The sequence below is a fragment of the Anopheles cruzii genome, chromosome 3, assembly GCF_943734635.1.
Source record: "Anopheles cruzii chromosome 3, idAnoCruzAS_RS32_06, whole genome shotgun sequence".
Classification (NCBI taxonomy): Eukaryota; Metazoa; Arthropoda; class Insecta; order Diptera; family Culicidae; genus Anopheles; species Anopheles cruzii.
In genome coordinates this window covers 11,887,897-11,906,524 of record NC_069145.1, presented here as the reverse complement: position 1 = coordinate 11,906,524, position 18,628 = coordinate 11,887,897, and the positions used below count along the sequence as shown (strand labels likewise).

The following is an 18,628-nucleotide window of genomic DNA, read 5'->3' as shown; positions in this document are numbered from 1 at the left end:
TCATTTTTTCGACATGAAATCAATTGCCTTATGTCAAAACAAGGTAATGTTGAAAAAAAAAGCATAAATAGGAAGATCAAATTGACAGCTAGAGCCTGTTTTGTTTAAAATTGTCCTTTCATAGGGTTCATAGGGTTAGACCTTAATGTTTTTCAGAAGGGGATTCCGGGGCCTCCTATTGGGCATAGAGTCAAGGTTTTGACCCTGGAGTACGCTTCTTCCCGCATTGCTGGTCCGCAAGGAATGCTTTTAACGCGTCACGGTGTCACGCAAAAATACCGTAACAGGATCCCTATTTTGCAGTGCGGCGATCCTTTTAAAGCCCTCGATCGGCTCGAACCACAAAACAGAAAGGGTAACAACTGGGCGACACTGGAGCACTGGGACTTTCTTGTTCCTAACAAAACGCGATGCAAATAAGCGAGGCACGCCCCGCTCTCGACCATCGGAATGCCGCGGAGCGTGATGGATGTAATTAGTGTTGCTGGTTTCAGTACCACAAACCACGGCCGACCAAAAGTGTAATTCGAGTAGGCGATGGCGAAAGTATTGTGCGAGTTCGATCGCGCCGGGCCATTCTTAGACTCGCGTGAGGATCGTGCCCTGGAAGCAGTCGTTTCGCGTCCCTTAAATTCGATCCAATGGAGTTCAGCAAAAACAACCAACAACCAGCAGCAGTCGAGTGTCCCGAGGCTTCCTTTTATTTCACTCGTCGCAATTATAAATTCACATTGCACTCGCTCTCTCCCGCTCTCTGTCGCCCGAAGGAGACGAAAAGTGCAGGTCGTGCGAAGGAAAAGCGAAACAAAAAGGCACAAAAACATGCATGTCATTGTTTGCCAGATGCATCACCCGTCTCCGCCGTCTCCGCCGTCGCCGCCGCCGTCGGTCCCCGGCGGCGGCGAATTGTGTCACCAGAAGAGAACGGCACGGGCACGGGCGGACGGACATTGCAAAAAGAAAATGGGACCCGTTCCGGCGAATCGCAAATTAATTCTACCATCGACTGTGGCCGCAGCAAATGGCGTGGCGTGCATTTAGCAAAATTTTCCCCGTTTTTTTGCCCCGCGTTGCAAGGCGCGGTGTCCCCGCGTGGCAAGGCGCGCGAATCGCACCATCGCGCGGCTGTTAATTTTTTAATTACGTTCCGCGAATAGTTCACCGCCGTCCTTTGCCCGGCCATTTTGTGCCCGGTTCCGGATGGGTTTCTTGTGCTTCGGCTGTGTCTCTTTCTTCGTCCACGTCCCGGTTGTTGGGCCCAAACAGCGCGCCGCTAAACATTCCACGCCATGTTGCAGCAGCAGCAGCGGCCCCTGAAAGGTGCCACTCATCGGATGACGAATGTCACTTTCCAAGCTGGCCGGCGGCGGCGGGTAATGGCAGAAAATTGTGTATGCAATTTATGTGTGCTGTGCCTCTGAATTATTAAATGCTGCGCTCGGTGCGCCTGGCTTTGTTGGGGGCCTGTGTGTGAATCGGACGCGGACAATGGAATTATCATAAACGCCCGGCGGCCCCCCCACCAATCACCCGAAAGGGCGGTGTTTATTTGCGCGAAAAGGAATAAAACTGTACATCGCGGCGGTCATATTAACGAAACACATTAACGCGGTTGCTTTATTGCGTCGTGTGTCCAAACGATGGCCGAACCCCGAACCGTTGATAATGAGGCATTCCGACGATCTGGCTCCCGAAATTTGCGCTTTATTTGGCACAAAATCATAAAACCCCGTTGCCCCACATCGTAGAGGGAAATTTGACGGCGCCGAGGGTTCTTGGCGGTTCACCGAAACCGGGAACTTCCCGAAATCCATTGTTTCACCTTCATTGTCCACTGGCCGGGCGCGCCCTTTCCGTTACGTCCATTGGGTCTCGCGGGCAAACGATTTTTTATGTGCGTACGTTTTTAGTGCGTTGTGTGCTGGTCTTTGTCTGCCCTTAGGCCTCTCTCCGTTCGTGTGTTCGCCGTCGTCGTCGTCGTGTTTCGTCAGTTTACGGTGATTTTGATTAATTATTTATGAGCTTTCGCCTGACAGAGAGGGTAGATAACGTGGGTGGCGGCTGGCTGGGTGGACTTTCGCGGGGGCGGCCAAGGCCCCTGACCTCTCGGCTGACGGCACACACACGCACACGGGTACACACTGAGTTCTGGCCCTTTTTCAGTCGAGTCGATTCTTAAGACGTTCACTTAGCCTTTAAAAGCGCTCCGGGTAGGGCCGGTTGGTTTATGGTGGTCAGTTTCCGGTTCTTAAACTCCCCGGCACGGCCGACCGGGGTGATTTGCGGGGTCCGCGAAGGGCCATTTCGGGGTCAGAGATTACTTAGTGTCCGGTGAATATAGTATTATAGGTCTCATAGCTCGCCGAATCCTTGAGTGTGTCATTTCGCTTAAAATTCATTTCTCCGTTCGCTTTGCTTCTTGCAGATTAAACGCGAACCGTGCCAAGTGTCCGAAGTGACGACATCGAACAACTTCGAAGCGTCCAACACGACGGCCCTGAATGCGATCATAAAGATTGAAGCTTCCTCACCGAAGGCCACCAGCAGCAGCTGCAGCACCAGCACCGGCGGTGCCAGCAGCACCACCACCACAACCCGGAGCAACATTCTCAGCCACAGCTCGGCCAGCATCATCAGCAACGTCACCGTAGGACCACCGGCCAGCGCCGGCGCCGTCGGTTCGAATCCCGGCTCCGGCGGTGCTGCCAACGTAAGCGCCACGATGGACCACCATCTCGGGATCGCAGCCTCGGTTCAATCTTCCGGCCATCCGCCGCCTCCGCCGCCACCCGGTGGTGCGGTGGGGGCCAACGCCAACATCCCGGTCGGTATTGCGGTCGCCCGCCAGCGGCTCCAGGAGAGCTCCTCGAGCTCGGCCACCGCGGCGTCGTTGTCGCCCCAGCTACAGACCAAAGAGCTGAACCGCTTCGGCTTCGGATTCGCGGCAGCGGCAGCGGCGGCAGCCGCAGCAGCAGCAGCGGCCGCAGCAGGCTGCTCGGTCAATGGCTCCGGTCCCGGCACGACGGCCTCCGATTTGGGTAAGTGTCGAGTGCGCTACTACGAGAAGCTATTAGCGGCAGACGGAGAGCAACTCCTCACCGTCATCCATCATTTCTCCCCGGGCTCCCAAAACGATCCATTCCCACACCGCACTCAAAATCACAGAATCATCGATCTTCGCGAACGAGAATCGATCACTCATTCAATTGTTTTGCTTGTGTTTCTCTTCTCGGTTCTCCCGCCATCATGCACCACCAACCCACTCTGCGACGATCATGACGATGATGATGATGCATTTGCGCTCATTCATATGCGCAACACGACGATCTCTCGCCGCGCGCGATTCATCAACAACCCGAAACGCGCAACGATCGTCCCGACCGATCGCGCTCTCTCGCTCTTCGCATCTCACGCAACAGGCTGCGCAACGCCAAGCCTCGGCCAGAACATGTTTTTCGCCGGCACCAACTCTGCCATGATTCCGCTCGGCTCGGACGCCGTCCGGACACCGCCGGCCCTGTGGCAGTATCCTGGTAAGTGCAACAGAGCGCATGGCGCTGCAATTCCGTCCTTTTCTTGCCCACGATCGAGCACGATCACCGATGCTCCGCCCGCCGATTCGAGCAGTCGACGGATCGCGACCAATCGCAACGATCGGCCGCGATCGAGCAAACGACCAAGCGTCTCCACGCTTCGAGCATCGAACTATCTCGAGAGAGAGAACGCTTGCTGCGGTTCGGTTTTATTGGGGCAATTTAATTATAAATTTGCTGCCCATTTCGAGGCGAATAAATCGAAAACCATTGCCCATCAATCAGTCCCCGGATGGTGTGCCCATAAAGATGCAATTAAATCTTGAAACCTGTAAGTGCACATGACAAGGAAGGGACCCCCGTATAAATATGCATAATCTCCGGGATGGACCCGGTCGATGTTGTTTAATCTTCCCACAGGCCGACAGTATTGCACAACGCGCGGCCAATGATAGAATAATATTTGCGTGGTCGCGGAAACGAAAAAATCCGGAATTGACCGTCGTTCGGGGCGCTGGAAGTTATTTACCTTGTTTCATTCGTTTCTTCGTCCATGGCGTCATGACGCGGACGCGGACGGGTGGTGGCTCCCACGGTTTGTTGTGGCCGGTGTGGGGGTTGTGGGGTTCCAGTTCCTCCGGACTGCCAATCTACATGACATTAACATATATTTAACACAACATTTAATCTCAAGGCGGCAATTAATTACATCATCGGGTTCGGCGGCGGCAGAACCCACTCGCCGACCGGGCCACCGGGAGATGATTAGATTCATGCGCGGTGTGCGGGATGAAGGCAGCCCTTGTCTCCGTCCGTCCGTCCGTCCGTCCGTGATGGAAGTGTGCGGGTCCAGCACGGCCTCCAACGGGCCCACAAACGAACGATCACACACAAATGGAGATCGGCGGCAATCGTTGACGAAGTGGAGAATAAATTTAATGTGCTGGACAGCGAACAAAGAGAGAGAGACAGACAGAGGGAGAGAACCTTCGTTGGCCTGGACAACACATCCCAACAGGATCGGCGCATCGGACCGACGATGCTGACGGTATCATTATTTCATTAACCCAAAAAAGTGGGTGCCATTTCTCACGCGCGCTCGAATTGGATTTTGGGCGGCCGCAAAACCGGTCACGTGATGACCGGAGAACCTTTAGCGCATAACTCTTCATTATTGCCACCATGCCGGTCGTGGAGAGGACTCTTGCTCCACCAAATTCATCTTCAAAATGATGGCTTCCCGCGAGAGAGCGTCAAGCGTGTCTAATCTAAAGTCAATTAAAAGTGTCGCTCAGTGAGCCACCACCCCCCGAGAATGTGGTGGTGATAAGCATGTAAAGTGGGCAATATTTCTGGCGATTGGCGCCTTCAGGGGGCGTCCTTAAAGGCTAACATCTTCCCAAGGGGCGGCGCGCCCGCCACTGTTAATTTATCGTCAGAGCGACAGAGTCGTTCGTTTAATAATTTGGTGGAATTGTGTGTTCCCCCCATTTGGTTTTGGGTGTGTTGATAAAAAGGAAGCCACACGCAGGATTGAGTCGCCATCGGCCACCGTAACCATGCCGCGTTCCGTATCCAACGGCGAGCGAAGCGATTGGGAACCGAACTGTGTCCCAGAGCGATAAAGAAACCTCAAAAATGTTTTCTTGTTACAAACGGTGCAGCATTCAATTGGCCAGCCGACAGGACTTTGTCGTCGTCGGCAGGACAACCGGCGCAATGATTTGCTGGTCTCCGCGACACGGCTTTTGACGTTCGCTGCCTCGGTGACAAAAAGGGAAACCCGGCGAGTGCAACGTCAAGATCCAGAGATCCTCTCAGGACGACGACGTCACTCTCGGCAACCCGCGGTTGACAAAGGGTGACATTGTTCAGTGTTTGTCTATTGTATTAAATGTGTTTGCGTGCCGCACCGTCCCGGGTGGTAATGTTCCGCTTGTCCGCATTTTTGCTCTCCCCCTAATCCCTGGAGGGTGGTTCCCGTGCCACCGAGGTGGGAAGAAACTTTTAATTGGGATTGCACCGACAGACAGAGGGGTCCCGGGCTAGAGTCCTTGTAGAGGAACCTGTTTTCTAAATATTGTTTACTACCACATAATAGACCCGCTGATGAGGTAATTCAGCGCCGGCCCGCGGCCGGGACTGATATCAACTGTCACGTTGTGGCAGAACGCCACCGCCACCGTTCGATAACAATCGCCAGTCGTTTGCAAACCGCACACCGATCGGGTGCTGATAAGACCGATTCGGCTCAAAACTCCAGCCTGACCTCATTACTTACTGATCGCGGTAGTTGGCAGTCACACTCTCCCTACTCCAGAACCGGCCGGGGAGTGGCAGTGATGACCCTCGATTGTTGACGCACGCACTTCGTGCCGTTGATTGACAGCCCGGCTGTCAGCCAGGCGAGATTTCATTAACTTCGACCCCCGCGAGAAGGGAGAGCAGAAGGGATATGCTTCACCCTCGCAGGGTGACCAATTGACGCTCGGCCCGGTTCCCTCGGTTATCGCTCGGTATGCTTCACACACCAACGCTCTGTTGGCAGTGTGTCAGATTTTTCGGTTTTCTTTTGCAGATTCGCATGCAGAATCTCAAAGGGGAAAGAAGGAGGCCCCGTGAGGTGTATGCTGAGGATTAGGCCGTATTCTGTTCAATAATCAACCAAATCGAATGCTTTGAAGTTGCGGCACGGCACGGTCATGGCCAGATGTTCGCCCTCGTCCTCCGCCCTGGCCAACAGTCGAGAGAGACCCAATTATCCACATCATAACTGTCACTTTGATTTGTTTCGATATCTTTTCGGTGCCTTGTTTATGTGACACCGGTTCACGCGCGACCCCCGACAGTGTGTTGCCGATGAAGTTGTATATTTATCATTTGAAGCGACACATCAATTGGGAGAGAAACCGCGCCGATTTGGTGGTGGGTTGCCTCGGGCGGCACCGGTCCGGTCGTTCGGCGGGCATCAACACCTCCCGGTGGAGATGGTGGAGGGATTATGATTTTGACACACAGACACTTTTATCGCCAGCTAATAATCCCTCCAAATATTTGCAACATAAAATGTATGCAAATTTCCTTTGTCGTGCTGCGAGAAGACCCCATTCCAAGAAGCGGCCTCCATTCCGGGCAGGAGGTCAAGCGTTTGGGGCGATAAAAAGCGAACATCCTCGTCGAGCGCCTTAAACTGCGATCGCAAATACGGCGACGGTGGCGGCGACGGTGAACGGAGCGCGTGCGCCTCTGCGTGCGTGTGTTTGTTGGTAATTTTGCAACAACTCTCTCATTTATGTGTGGCATGTTTCAAGCTCATAAAACCGGCTTACCTTCCACGAAACGAGCCAGCCGTGCTCGTGGTCGTCGTCTTGTGCAGTTAAGTGAATGGAAAATATGCTCATCAACGGCCAGGGCCTGGAACCTTTTTCGTTTCGTATTCGCCGTTAACTTGCACTGTGGCAATAAAAAGCTACACAATCACATGATAGTGAACCATCAGTCAAGCATTACAACATACGGCCACACACACTCGCATGCGTTGGGCGTGCGTTCTGATAACTTTCGCAACGGAGCGATGATGATGATGGCGTGCACACCGTTTTCGAGTTTCATAAATCAAAACCCTTTCTAATTTCCACTTTGTAGCTACAAAAACCGATTGCAGCTTACTATTAATTGAACACAAAACGCGTGTGTGGATCGATCGATGGAAGGACATGTGCCCCGTTTGTCCTTTATTGCGATTGTCAACGAGGGAACGGAGAAAAGGGTGTCGTCGCCGAGGAGACAGAACGAAACCATTGAGTGGAGAGACACGAAAAAATTAATGAAAAATGTCCCTTTTCGTCGGGGAACGGTCGTCGAAGGGACCGACGATGATGGGAATGATGATGATCGGCTTCGAACAATATGCTCTCGGTCGCGCGGTCAAAAAGACGTGAATGATAGGATTCCGTCCGGAGAGGACCTAGGATCTATCGGTCTGTTGCTTTTTTTTTTCTTTTGCTCCTTCCAGTGTCCGCTCCCAAACCGTGAACGAGGCGGGCAGACGTCGCTACTCAAATAATATTTTGAATGGTTTATCCAATTAAAAGCCCGAGTCCCCTTTTGTGGCGGACATCCTCCTCGGTTGCCGCAGGATAAGACAGCCGGTTTTAGAAAAGGGTTTACAAAATTTAATCACGTTCACGACAAAGTGGCCCAAATTGTATTCGAACACAACTTGGTGCCGGTCGGACACCTCCTGGAGCCTGGGTCAAATAATTGTGGATTCCACCGGCGTTGCCAAATTGCTCATTGAAGCAAGCAGCTCTACTTTCAGAGGAGTTCTGTTTTGCGTATTGTTGCTTCGGGACACATTTCGCAAACTTTCCAACACGCTTCCGACCTGGCGGCGCCCCGGCACGACGCGCCACTAACGCAGCTTGTTTTGTGTCCCGAATTATCAAACCCCGATGACCGACTCATTTTTCCGGAGGACTCTGGAATGAATTTCGAATTTTGCAGAGAAATTGAACCAGCTTTTAATTGCATCGCGCGCTCTCCATTGACGTGCTTTTAGAGTGCCAATTTGTTGCCAAAAGTAAGGGAAAAAAATCTTTCGGGGACACAGCAGCGGTAACGGTGTTTCGTATGTGACGGCAATCTTCCTGCGGCCGTTTTTGTGCCGTCTCAAATTTTGGCTTTGAAATTACGGTACTACAACCCGGGCCCAGCAACAAATCGCCGCCATCGCTCCAATGTTGTAACCATGTGGCGCAACGATCGGCATCGACATGACACATTTTTTCCGGATTACAATTTTAGGCCAATTTCGTTCCATTACAGAGGGCCACAATCCGAGGCCGTGTGACCTTTTTTTGGCGGTGGAGGGTTTCGATTCGATGCATCCTTTCTGTGCTGGACCTTCTGCCAATCATCAATCCGGCACAAAAGGCGCTTAGCGCTACCAGCCAGCCAGGCAGCCAGTAATATTGAAAGATCCCACCGATGCCATCCAGCTTTTGGAGTACGGTCGTGGCCGGGCTTTTCGGGATCGAGCACAGGATGGCAGGCCATCAAAAGAACATCAAACAATTGTTGCAGAGCGCGCGCGCACGCAGTCTTTGATCGAAGGATTGTGGCCCATGATGGACTCCCGAGTCCAACCGACGACGCATAGGCGTAGAATAACCAATTATGTGTAATTGGAGGCAGTTAGCGGAGGCCGTTAGGAGTCGGCCACTTTCTGATTCCTCATCTCTGTGCGTCGCCCGGAACACCATCATCGTGATGGGCCAGGGCCTTGCTACTGCCGGCCCCGGCGTAGACGTGCCTATTACGTGCGTATAATTGCACACCGTACGAAACGCAGCCGGAACGTGTCTTGCACTTGCACACACTCTGGATGCGTGCGTCATCCGTGCGGGAAGGACGACTCTGACTCCGAGGTGGAGAGAGGCCCTAAGTGGATCCTGCCTGTGCCGTGTTACTGGAGCGCTTCCATATTACAGAACACTCTCACTCTCACTCTCACTCGACTCAGTTGTGTCTCCACGGTGCTCCGAGATCTTTACCGCTTTCGACAGTGTTTTCCTACTTTCTGGTGCCATTGCTACAGCTAATTCCGCGGCGGAGTCTGTAGCGAAGCTAGAATTATTAAGGTTCACTACTGTTTTACGTTCTCGCCTGCCAATTCGAGGAACTTGTGCGTTTGCCTCCGCGGCGTCGGTGAATAAGCTCAGCGAGCACAGTGATGGCGGCTTGTGGCATCTGTGCCCTCCCAGTGGTTGGCGAAGTGATCGGGTGTGGCAGCCAGCTCCATGGTGGATCCTGTAAGGCGCAATTCCACCCGGACTGCCTTAAACTGGGCAAAGGATGCGTGAAACAATTGCTATCCCTTAAAAACCTTCGCTGGTTCTGTGACGAGTGCACACGCAACGCTTCGATGGTCACCTGCTCCCCCACGAGTGAGTTTTCTCGCCTCCTTGATGAGAAGCTGAGGGTCCTGCTGGGTGAGCTAGACCTCCGTCTTGCTCACGGCAGCCGTTCCCAGCGTGAGACGATTGCAGCTACATCCACAGCCTGCAACTCACGTTCGCATACATGCCCAGCCACAACGAGGGTCCCACATCACTCTTCTGGGACTCAGCCTGCTCCGGCCAACGTTTGTGCTGGAAACAAACATGGCTTGACCTCCGAAGCGCCGTCAACATCACAGCGCCTGTCGTCTGGCATCAGTTCTAACGGGACTCCTAAGGCCGTTCAACGCCCTCTGAAACCGACTCCGGCTGCACTACCGAAGTGCCCTGAAGCGTCACTCACACCGCCCTCGTTCACTTCGACACCTGTATCGTATGCAGACACCGTCAGAGCGCCCTCCAACACCACCAAAACAACTTCCAGCACCTCTAGCCGAATGACAGCTCGCCTGTCTCCTAAGCCGCCGCCGCTAGCGCCGAGTGTAGCCGCTCCTCTACCACTTGCCAACGTGTCGCGCACTCCACGAACACTGCCGCCGGCCGCTTCTCCACCACCACTACTAACCGGTACCGGGCTAGGTACTAAGCGTACCCTCCTAACGGTACCGCTCGAGCGACCGGAATTCTGGCTGTATATTACACGCATCGCGCCATCGGTGACCACTGAGGAAGTGGAAGCCTTTACTAAGGAGCAACTGGGCTGCGACACCATCACTGTTATCCGGTTGCTTGCAAAGGGCCGGGACACGAGCACTCTCTCCTTTGTCTCGTACAAAATAGGGATGTCGCTCTCTCTACGTGAGAAGGCTCTTTCTCCGGATACTTGGCCCGTCGGACTCTCCTTTCGGGACTTCTGTGATCATGGCTCCACCGCAGTGGACGATGCCCAGAGTAGATCATCGGGATTTAGATCGCGACCGCGGCACTCCGCCTCTCCACCTCCGGCCCCGGCTCCGGCTCCGGCCCCGGCTCCGGCTCCGGCTCCGGCCGCAGCTTCGGCTCAGGAGTGACTATCCGTCCGGAGCTCACCTCTAAATCCTCTTGCCAACACATTCACCACCACACGTCCCCGGTCTGATGGTCTATTACCGCCGTCACTGGTGGCCTATTACCAGAATGTAAGAGGCCTGCGGACGAAATTAACTGACTTCCGCCTAGCCGTTCCTTCTGGTGGCTACGACATCGTGGTCCTCACAGAGACATGGCTCACCGCAGACATCCCCTCCGCACTAGTGGTCGACGACACTTTCTCGGTCTATCGATGCGATCGGACTGCCAGCAACAGCACTCGCTCCCGCGGCGGTGGGACACTCATAGCTTGTGCTGACCGCTTGCGTTCGTCCGCTGTGACCCTCTCCGACTCGTCACTCGAGCTCGTTTGGGTGCGCATCTGGATCGGTTCGCGTTCGATCTTCATCGGGGCCGTGTACATCCCACCAGACCGAAGCTCAACTGGACCGTTTCTTGAGCGGCTCACTGAGTGCGTCGGCCGAATCACTGAGCGCTTGGGGCCGAACGACAACTTGCTGCTACTCGGCGACTTCAACCTTCCAAGCATCTCGTGGTCACCGGACGGACCATCGTATGTCCCATCCAGTGCCGGACTCTCGACAACCGCGTTCCTCGACGGCCTTGCAGTTAACGGTCTACGTCAAATCTCTGGCATCCAAAACAAGTACGGCCGGCAGCTCGACCTGATCTTCACGGACTCTAACGACTTCGCCGAGCGCGTGGCCGTCCAGGCAGCGGCCGTCCTACTCATCCCCGAGGACGACTACCATCCAGCACTTTCGCTCTCCATTGGGCAACCGCCTAGTGGACCAATGGCTCCAGACCGGTACTCTGGTCCAGGTGAGGCTCGAAGGCTGAATTTCGCTAGATGCGACCTCGTGAAACTCAACCACCTGGTGATGGACAGCGATTGGTCATTCATCGACACTGCCGCCTCGGTCGACGATGCCGTGGACACGTTTACCGCCACACTACGTTCTATGCTTTCTTCCTGTTGCCCTCCTCTCCTTCCCCCCTCTAAACCTCCCTGGTCGGACAGGCATCTGCGTGCATTAAGGACGGACGTGAGGCGCGCACTCCGCCTCTATAGCAGGCATTGCTCTGCATACCACAAGCAGCTGTTCAAGTACGCCTCTCAGGCTTATCGCGTCTACAATCGTACACGCTATTTCTCCTATTTATCTCGTCTGCAGTCCAGGCTGTCAGTGGACCCCAGATCCTTCTGGCGTTTCGCTAAATCTTGGCGGGGCTCCCCGAACCTCCCCACCACCCTCTCCCTAGGTAGCGATATGGCAACTTCCCCAGATGGCGTGTGCGACCTTTTCGCCAGGCACTTCTCGGGATTGTTTGTCGACCCAGCCAGCTCCTCCATATGCCTCACGGCCGGACTAGCTCATACCCCCCGCGACTCCCTCTCCATCGACACAGTTCCCATCTCGGAGGACAGCGTCTTGGTAGCCCTCTCTAATCTGAAGCTCTCCCACTCCCCAGGTCCCGACGGTATTCCTTCCTCTGTGCTTAAGGGATGTATGCACTCTTTCGCCCCGATCCTAGTTCAGCTCTTTAACAGATCACTGCGGGAAGGGTCCTTCCCGCGGGGCTGGAAGTCCGCTTGGCTCGTCCCTATCCATAAGAAAGGAGGCCGCCAAACCGCCTCTAATTACCGCGGTATTTCCCTCCTCTGTGCCTTATCAAAAATCCTGGAATCAGTCGTTCACTCCTACCTCCTTCCCCTCGTTTCTTCTTCCATCTCTGTACACCAACATGGCTTTATGCCCAAGCGGTCTACAGTGACCAACCTCATGTCGCTCATGCAACGCATCTACCCTGCCGCTGCCTCTGGCTCTCAGGTGGATGTAGTCTACACGGACTTTAGTGCCGCGTTCGACTGCATCTCACACAGTTTGCTAATTGCTAAGCTACGGCAGATGGGTTTGTGTGATCCCCTCTTATCTTGGTTTCAGTCCTTTCTAACCGGGCGTTCCTTCTGTGTCAAGACCCCTTCCTCCACTTCTCTTTCGTCTTCTATCCCCTCTGGGGTACCTCAAGGCAGCGTCCTGAGCCCCCTCCTTTTCTCTTTGTTCATAAACGACTGTTCCGCTGTACTCCCTACCGAAGGCTACCTTATGTATGCCGACGATGTAAAGTTCTTCCTCCCGATTGCCAGTCCTGCCGACGCTCGTTCTCTCCAAAGAGCGATTGATGATTTTGCAACATGGTGCTCGTCCAATGGCCTTTGCCTGTCTCCTAGTAAGTGCTGTGTCATCTCCTTCTCTCGCCTGAGTTCGCCTTTATCCTGGAATTATTCCCTCCTTAACTCTCCCCTCCCTCGAGTATCCGCGGTGAAGGACCTCGGCGTATGCCTCGATTACGCATTAACGTTTACGCCACAGATCGAGGCCACTGTGGCTAAGGCCAATAAGACCCTCGGCTTCATCTCTCGCATATCCCCTGACATTCGCGATCCTTGGTGCCTGAGGGCTCTTTTCTGCTGCTGGGTCCGCCCTATCCTCGAGTATGCCTGTGTTGTCTGGTCCCCCTCGTCGCCCTCCTCCATGGACAGGCTTGAGAAGGTACAACGGCGGTTTACCAGGCTGGCCATTCGCAGGCTCCTGGGTACCTCTGCCTCCACCTTGCCCCCTTACGGCACTCGCTGTCGCATGTTGGGGCTACCTACAATAGCGTCCCGCCACTCTTTTGCCCAATCCCTCTTTATCGCCAACCTCCTGCTTCATAATATGGATGCTCCCTCCCTACTTTCCTCACTCCCTTTCTATGCCCCCTCTCGCCGCCTCCGCGACAGACCCCCATTCCTCATTCCCCCCCGCCAATCTCGCTTCGGATCAGACGAGCCATTCCTGCGGGCGATCGGTTCCTTCAATGCCGCAAGCCACATGTTCGACTTCCACCTCCCCGTGTCCTCCTTCCGCTCCCGCCTTCGCGCCTCCAACGCCCCTAGTATTTAAGAACTTAGTATGTAAGCTTGAATTTGTTAAGCCACCGGCGACCAATTTAATAAACGAAATGAAATGAAATGAAATTACGCCACACTGGATAAGGTTTTTATCCACGCGACGAGAGCCCATCTTCCCATATTGGAGAAAATATCATCAAAAGTGTTCCGTTCATCGAGTTACACCGAACGGGTTTCCGTCACGATCGGTCATAAAGAACGCCAGTGGGAAAGGCTCTTCCGTCTGGGGAGGGCGCTATGAAACAAAAGAGAAAACATTAAAAGCCAACTCTCGGTGCCAATCCCCGTGCGCGTACCGATGACATTTCTGATAACCACCGGTACCCGATGGGCCCGATACGAAATGCCCTTACTTGTGGACCCCAACAGACCCCGGTGACAGCACAAAGTCATTGACATTTATTGGATTTTTCTAATCGACCATCATGGGATCCCGAATGCGGATGTCGATGGGGCGATCAAGACTCCGGCCGGCAAAGCCTATGCCGAACAATCTACCAGCTCTCGCCACCCACTACTACTGGCCTGGCCGGAGACGGAGCGCGCCGAGATCGTCCTCTTGTTGTCCTTTTCGATGGTTATCTGGTTTCCTGAAAAATTGAGACAATTCCAGTCAAATAGTCATGAACCTCTCTCTCTCTCTTTCGAGCTTCCCGCACGGGGGGCAACTTGTCCCAAAGAGGGCAGCCCTGGCCGCCTTTCAACTCTCTGCACCTCACCGCAGCCAAGCGCCAAGCGATGAAGGTGAACCGGCTTTATCTGATGTGGAAACACAATTGACGGTAAAAGTTATGCTTCGCTTTCCGCTTCACGATATTCGGTCGTTAAGCGATAGTTTTCGGTTTCTCTCGGTTGTTGCAAGGCGGCGGCAACCCCGGCGTTTGTTGAAAGGCAGGCTCCGAATGGGCCGCCGCTAAGTTCCGCGCTCTGTACGTTCTTTGTTTCCATTTGTTAATTTTAATTACTCTTTTTAATTGTACGAGGTAAACTATACGTGAAGCGAGTTATAAATTAGTAACTTTACAACAAATTATAATGGCCACTACTACTTCACCGGGTTGCCTTTTGATTTCCCTTCGGCCGGCCCAATCGACGATTTGTTTATTGTTTTACGTTAAGCCATTCGCACCGCTACTTAACATCACTTATCGTTTCACCGGCGAAACTGGCAGCGAGTGAGTTTATGATCCAAATTGCGACGGATTTTGGGGTCTAGTTATGAACTGTAGTAATATTTCTGCCCCACCCCCAACAGAGTAATGGAGATACCCCATTTTACGCCCCCATTCCTGCGTGTGCAAACTCCAATCCCCTTGGCGCCACCAGCGCCAACAGAGGCAGAAGAGAGTATCATCATTGCGGTCGAGTTAAAATAAAAGTTGGCATAAATTAGTGATTTATCCAATGAAATATTCATTTTACACTTCTCGCAAAACCACCCGCCCCGGCAGAGGCAATTCCATGAATGCAAAACTTTGCCCTAAGCCGCCTGGCGCTCTGGTGCGTTCGTCCTTCAATGGTGTTCCCTCCGCCGCCTCGTACGTGGTAATTGCTTCCAGTAGAGGACCGGCGTGCCGTGGCAACGTGCGGCTCGGTGGGCTGTTACTCATTCTAAGCTCCCGATTAAAAATCCCCATTAATTCTAGTTTTCTTGTGACACGGCGCACTAGGCAGTGTCGCAGTGCGGTGCCCCGGCGGATGCTGCGGTGCTGATCTGGTGCCTACGCGGAGTGAGAACTTTTAAAGGCCTCTCGTAAAGCCCTCGAAGAGATGGCCGGGAAAAAAGCCCGCAGTAACATTGTAGCGATAACCACACAGGCGCGGCGTGTCCGAGAACGGGCCACACGTGCACGGTCTCGCGCGCGATTAGCCACGAGATAAGGGTTTAGATTTATGAATTGAGTTCTAATGAATTCGATAAACCCGCGCAAGTGCGTGGCAAGGGAAAAACCGTATTACCGCCGCTGCACTCTAAAGCTATGATGTTGTCATAAATTGCACACCGTTCCGAAGTGGTGCACGGAAAAAAACACCTTTCGCACGCCGACGCGGCTTTAAACAACGCACCGCGCGCAATTGCATCAATAGCTTCTTATTAGGCGGAAAGGAATGAATGCCACTGCCGTCGCCGCCGCTCGGTGTTCCTGTGCGTGCGCTCCGTCTCTCTGTTGCGTTTTTCGAAACACACACGGGAATTAAGCCGTGCGTGAAGATGAACGGTGGAAATGGAAATTAACAACACAGCACACTGCGATGCTGTTTCCTTCGTTTTTTTCGGGACGCGCGCGCTCGCATGTGAATCAATCAAACGCATTCAACGGCCAAATTCAATTAGCCTCCGGACGTTTGAATTATTCCGATTTTTCCCGTTTTTCGCGCAAAAAGAAAATGCACACTCTCTGTCTCGCTCTCTGGCGCTGAAGGTTTTATTCCGACCGTAGCTCCCGGGTTTGGCCCGGGAGTGACACGTGAGAATTGTCCCATTTTGTAGCATATTTATTGCACGCGCGCGGCGGTACGTTTGGGAGTGCTTTTGCTTGTCGGAAATTATTTTATTGCACAGTTCGGTTCGGTTCGGTGTTTTTTAACGCGCCTGTTCCTGCCGTTTAAGCGATGAATTCTGGCGAAAGCTGTTCCAAATTGATCCTATATTCATTCATCGGTTTTTATTCAGCGTACGGCAGAGCCGCGTACAAGAGAAAAAATGGATTGGTCTAACACGCGGTCTTTATTGTTGCGAAGCATGGAGTTTGCGCCCAATTTTCAGGTGTCACCCGGGGAAAAAACAACCGAAACCGGGAAAGAAATGTTTTGCGATCTGTAGAGTTGATAGAGATGTTGGACACATGTACCGCAACAGTAACACTGAGATCATTTTTTTACTTTCAATATTTTGATAAATATAATTCATGCTTCATATTGTTGTACCAAATGAGGTTCGAGGCACGAGCGATTATTACTCGAGTGATGTGTAAACTTAACAATAATCGTTTGAGGGATTCTGCATCGTTCGGGACAAGTCCACGCAGTGCAATCACAGCAATCGCTGCTCATCTCGCTTTGTTCGCCATTCGCCAAAAACCATTCCAAGTAGGCCAATGTGACATCTGTGTTAGTAAACACGCACATCAATAGCGAGCTGCGCTCGGGGACGGAAAGAGGACCAAAATGGAAGGCCACCCTTTGCGACTCGGAATATTCGGAAAGGAATTGAAATCAAGTTTTTCACAATCCAATTTCCTCAACCTCACGAAAGCCACACCCTACGGGTGGTGGTTGAGCGATGGAAATGACAGTCGTTTCCGCCGCCCGATGCTATACCTGTACATTTGGATGACAACCAACGGGCGGCGCGCGCCAGCTGGTTGTGTTTCGCGAACCGAATTATGTTTTGTTGTGTGTTTTGCGATCCGTAATCCAAACTTCCTAAAAAAATGCATTCCCCCGACTGGGGCTTTGAAGATACACACACGATGGTGGTGGTGGTGGGGTGTGTTGGCCAACGGAAGGCGGTGCGTTCCCGTTTTGTTTTTTGCCGCGAAGAGCGGTCCCGCTTACGGCGGCGCGTGTGTCGTTGCATCACACGATGAAATATGAATATTTTTACTATAAATAATTCATTCACCCGCCGCATCTCCTTCCGCGCCACTGCAACAACCAAGTTGTGTTGTGTGCGTTGTTGTTGCCAAGTGTGTGTGCAAAAATCAAGAAAATAGAGGCCCGTACGCAAAGACAAACAAAAAAACCGGGAGGCCATCAAACGACGCGATACACCGACGAAGTCTCGTGCCAGGGAGGGTGACGGTGGCGCGGCCTCGTAGAGGCCGTGTTCGTTTTGCACCTTTTTTTTTGGTCGGTGCCTGGGCTTCTTTGTGACATGCGCCGCGTTGTTGCAACCCGCGGGAGAGTTGATGCAGATTTATGACCTAACGGGTGTGTTGTGTCGGTGCGATTCCCCGTTAAGACGACGGCGCGGTATTAGAAGCACCCACGGGATGCGGTGAGAAGTGCACCGAGTTCCGCCACACGCTGAAGAGAGAGCGGTCAGGGTTATTAGTATGGGTTAGCGCACGCACGCACGCAGGGGCGAACGAACGGACTGCAGCAGGTTGCATCACCATCATCGACCGCCGCTCTATGGTTAGAGGTGTTGCTTTTCCTCTCGCCGACAGGGGGAGGTTTATGGCCTCCTGCGGCGTCCCGGCGAACGAACATGGATCGGAGAAAAGGTGCTGCTCTTCCCCAAAAACAAAAAAAACCCTAAACACACATTATAAAGTACCCATAATTACACGTGTGTACGCGCCGGCGGGTTGTGTCCATTTTTTAAGTGCTAAAAATGCATTCGCGCGCCACAATGGGAGAAAGAAAGAAATGAAAGGTGAGGTGCATTCGTCCGCCTGGGCCGCGGCCCGATGGCGGCTCTAACAACAACGAAATCCATTATGCACATCGAGCGCCACGCACACACGAAGGTGGTGCGGGCGCACCTCCATCAACCCCCCTAATGAATATGCTAATTTTCGCGCGCTGCAAAGTAGTACCTTGTGGCCGGGGCCCGGGCCGCTGGGCATCAAATTTGCACTCCCCATGCGTTGTGCGCTGGTCAATTGATTGCTCCCCAAAGGGTCTCGGTTGCGCCATTAGATTGCATTGCCGACACGGGGCGAGCGGCCAGAAGAAGCCTCATTAGCACGTCTGTGGCGCGGCAAAACACTAGAAAAACGCTAATTAAAAATCAAACCGACCGTTCTTTGTGTGGCCACCACCGAATACGAAAAAACTTCATATTAACCGTAGAACCTGCTACAGGGGGTCTGGGTGTTCCCGGGGAGCGGGGTCTAATCTAGCCCAACATAGTAATTTTAGAAAGCTGCACGCGACTCGCCCAGCCAGCAGCGTGGCCCAGTTCTTCCTGTCACGCGACGACGCCAGCGAAGGCTTCGGCCTTCGCCTGCGAAGAAGCCGCCACACGCGGATTGCCGCAGGTGTCGCTGGTTAGCTCCGCCCTCCGTGAGCTCACGAATCGCTCCGATTGGTCCGGAGCGGACCAATCGGAGCGACCCGAGCGCCGGTGCGGCCGAAGCCTCCCATCGGCCCGTCGGTCCAATCGGCTTCGGCCGATTCGGCAGCGAGCGGGCACCATACAG

The 18,628-nt window shown here is 53.4% G+C and overlaps 1 protein-coding gene across 1 annotated transcript in view; it reads left to right on the top strand.

The window, feature by feature from the left end:
- Positions 1 to 18,628, top strand: part of LOC128269850 (uncharacterized) — a 65,860-nt gene that overhangs the window by 35,754 nt on the left and 11,478 nt on the right. Inside the window, exons 5-7 of the mRNA XM_053007255.1 lie at positions 2,426 to 3,038; positions 3,420 to 3,533; positions 11,132 to 11,344. Of these exons, the coding sequence (XP_052863215.1) occupies positions 2,426 to 3,038; positions 3,420 to 3,533; positions 11,132 to 11,344 (940 nt within the window). The remainder of the gene's footprint in view (positions 1 to 2,425; positions 3,039 to 3,419; positions 3,534 to 11,131; positions 11,345 to 18,628) is intronic.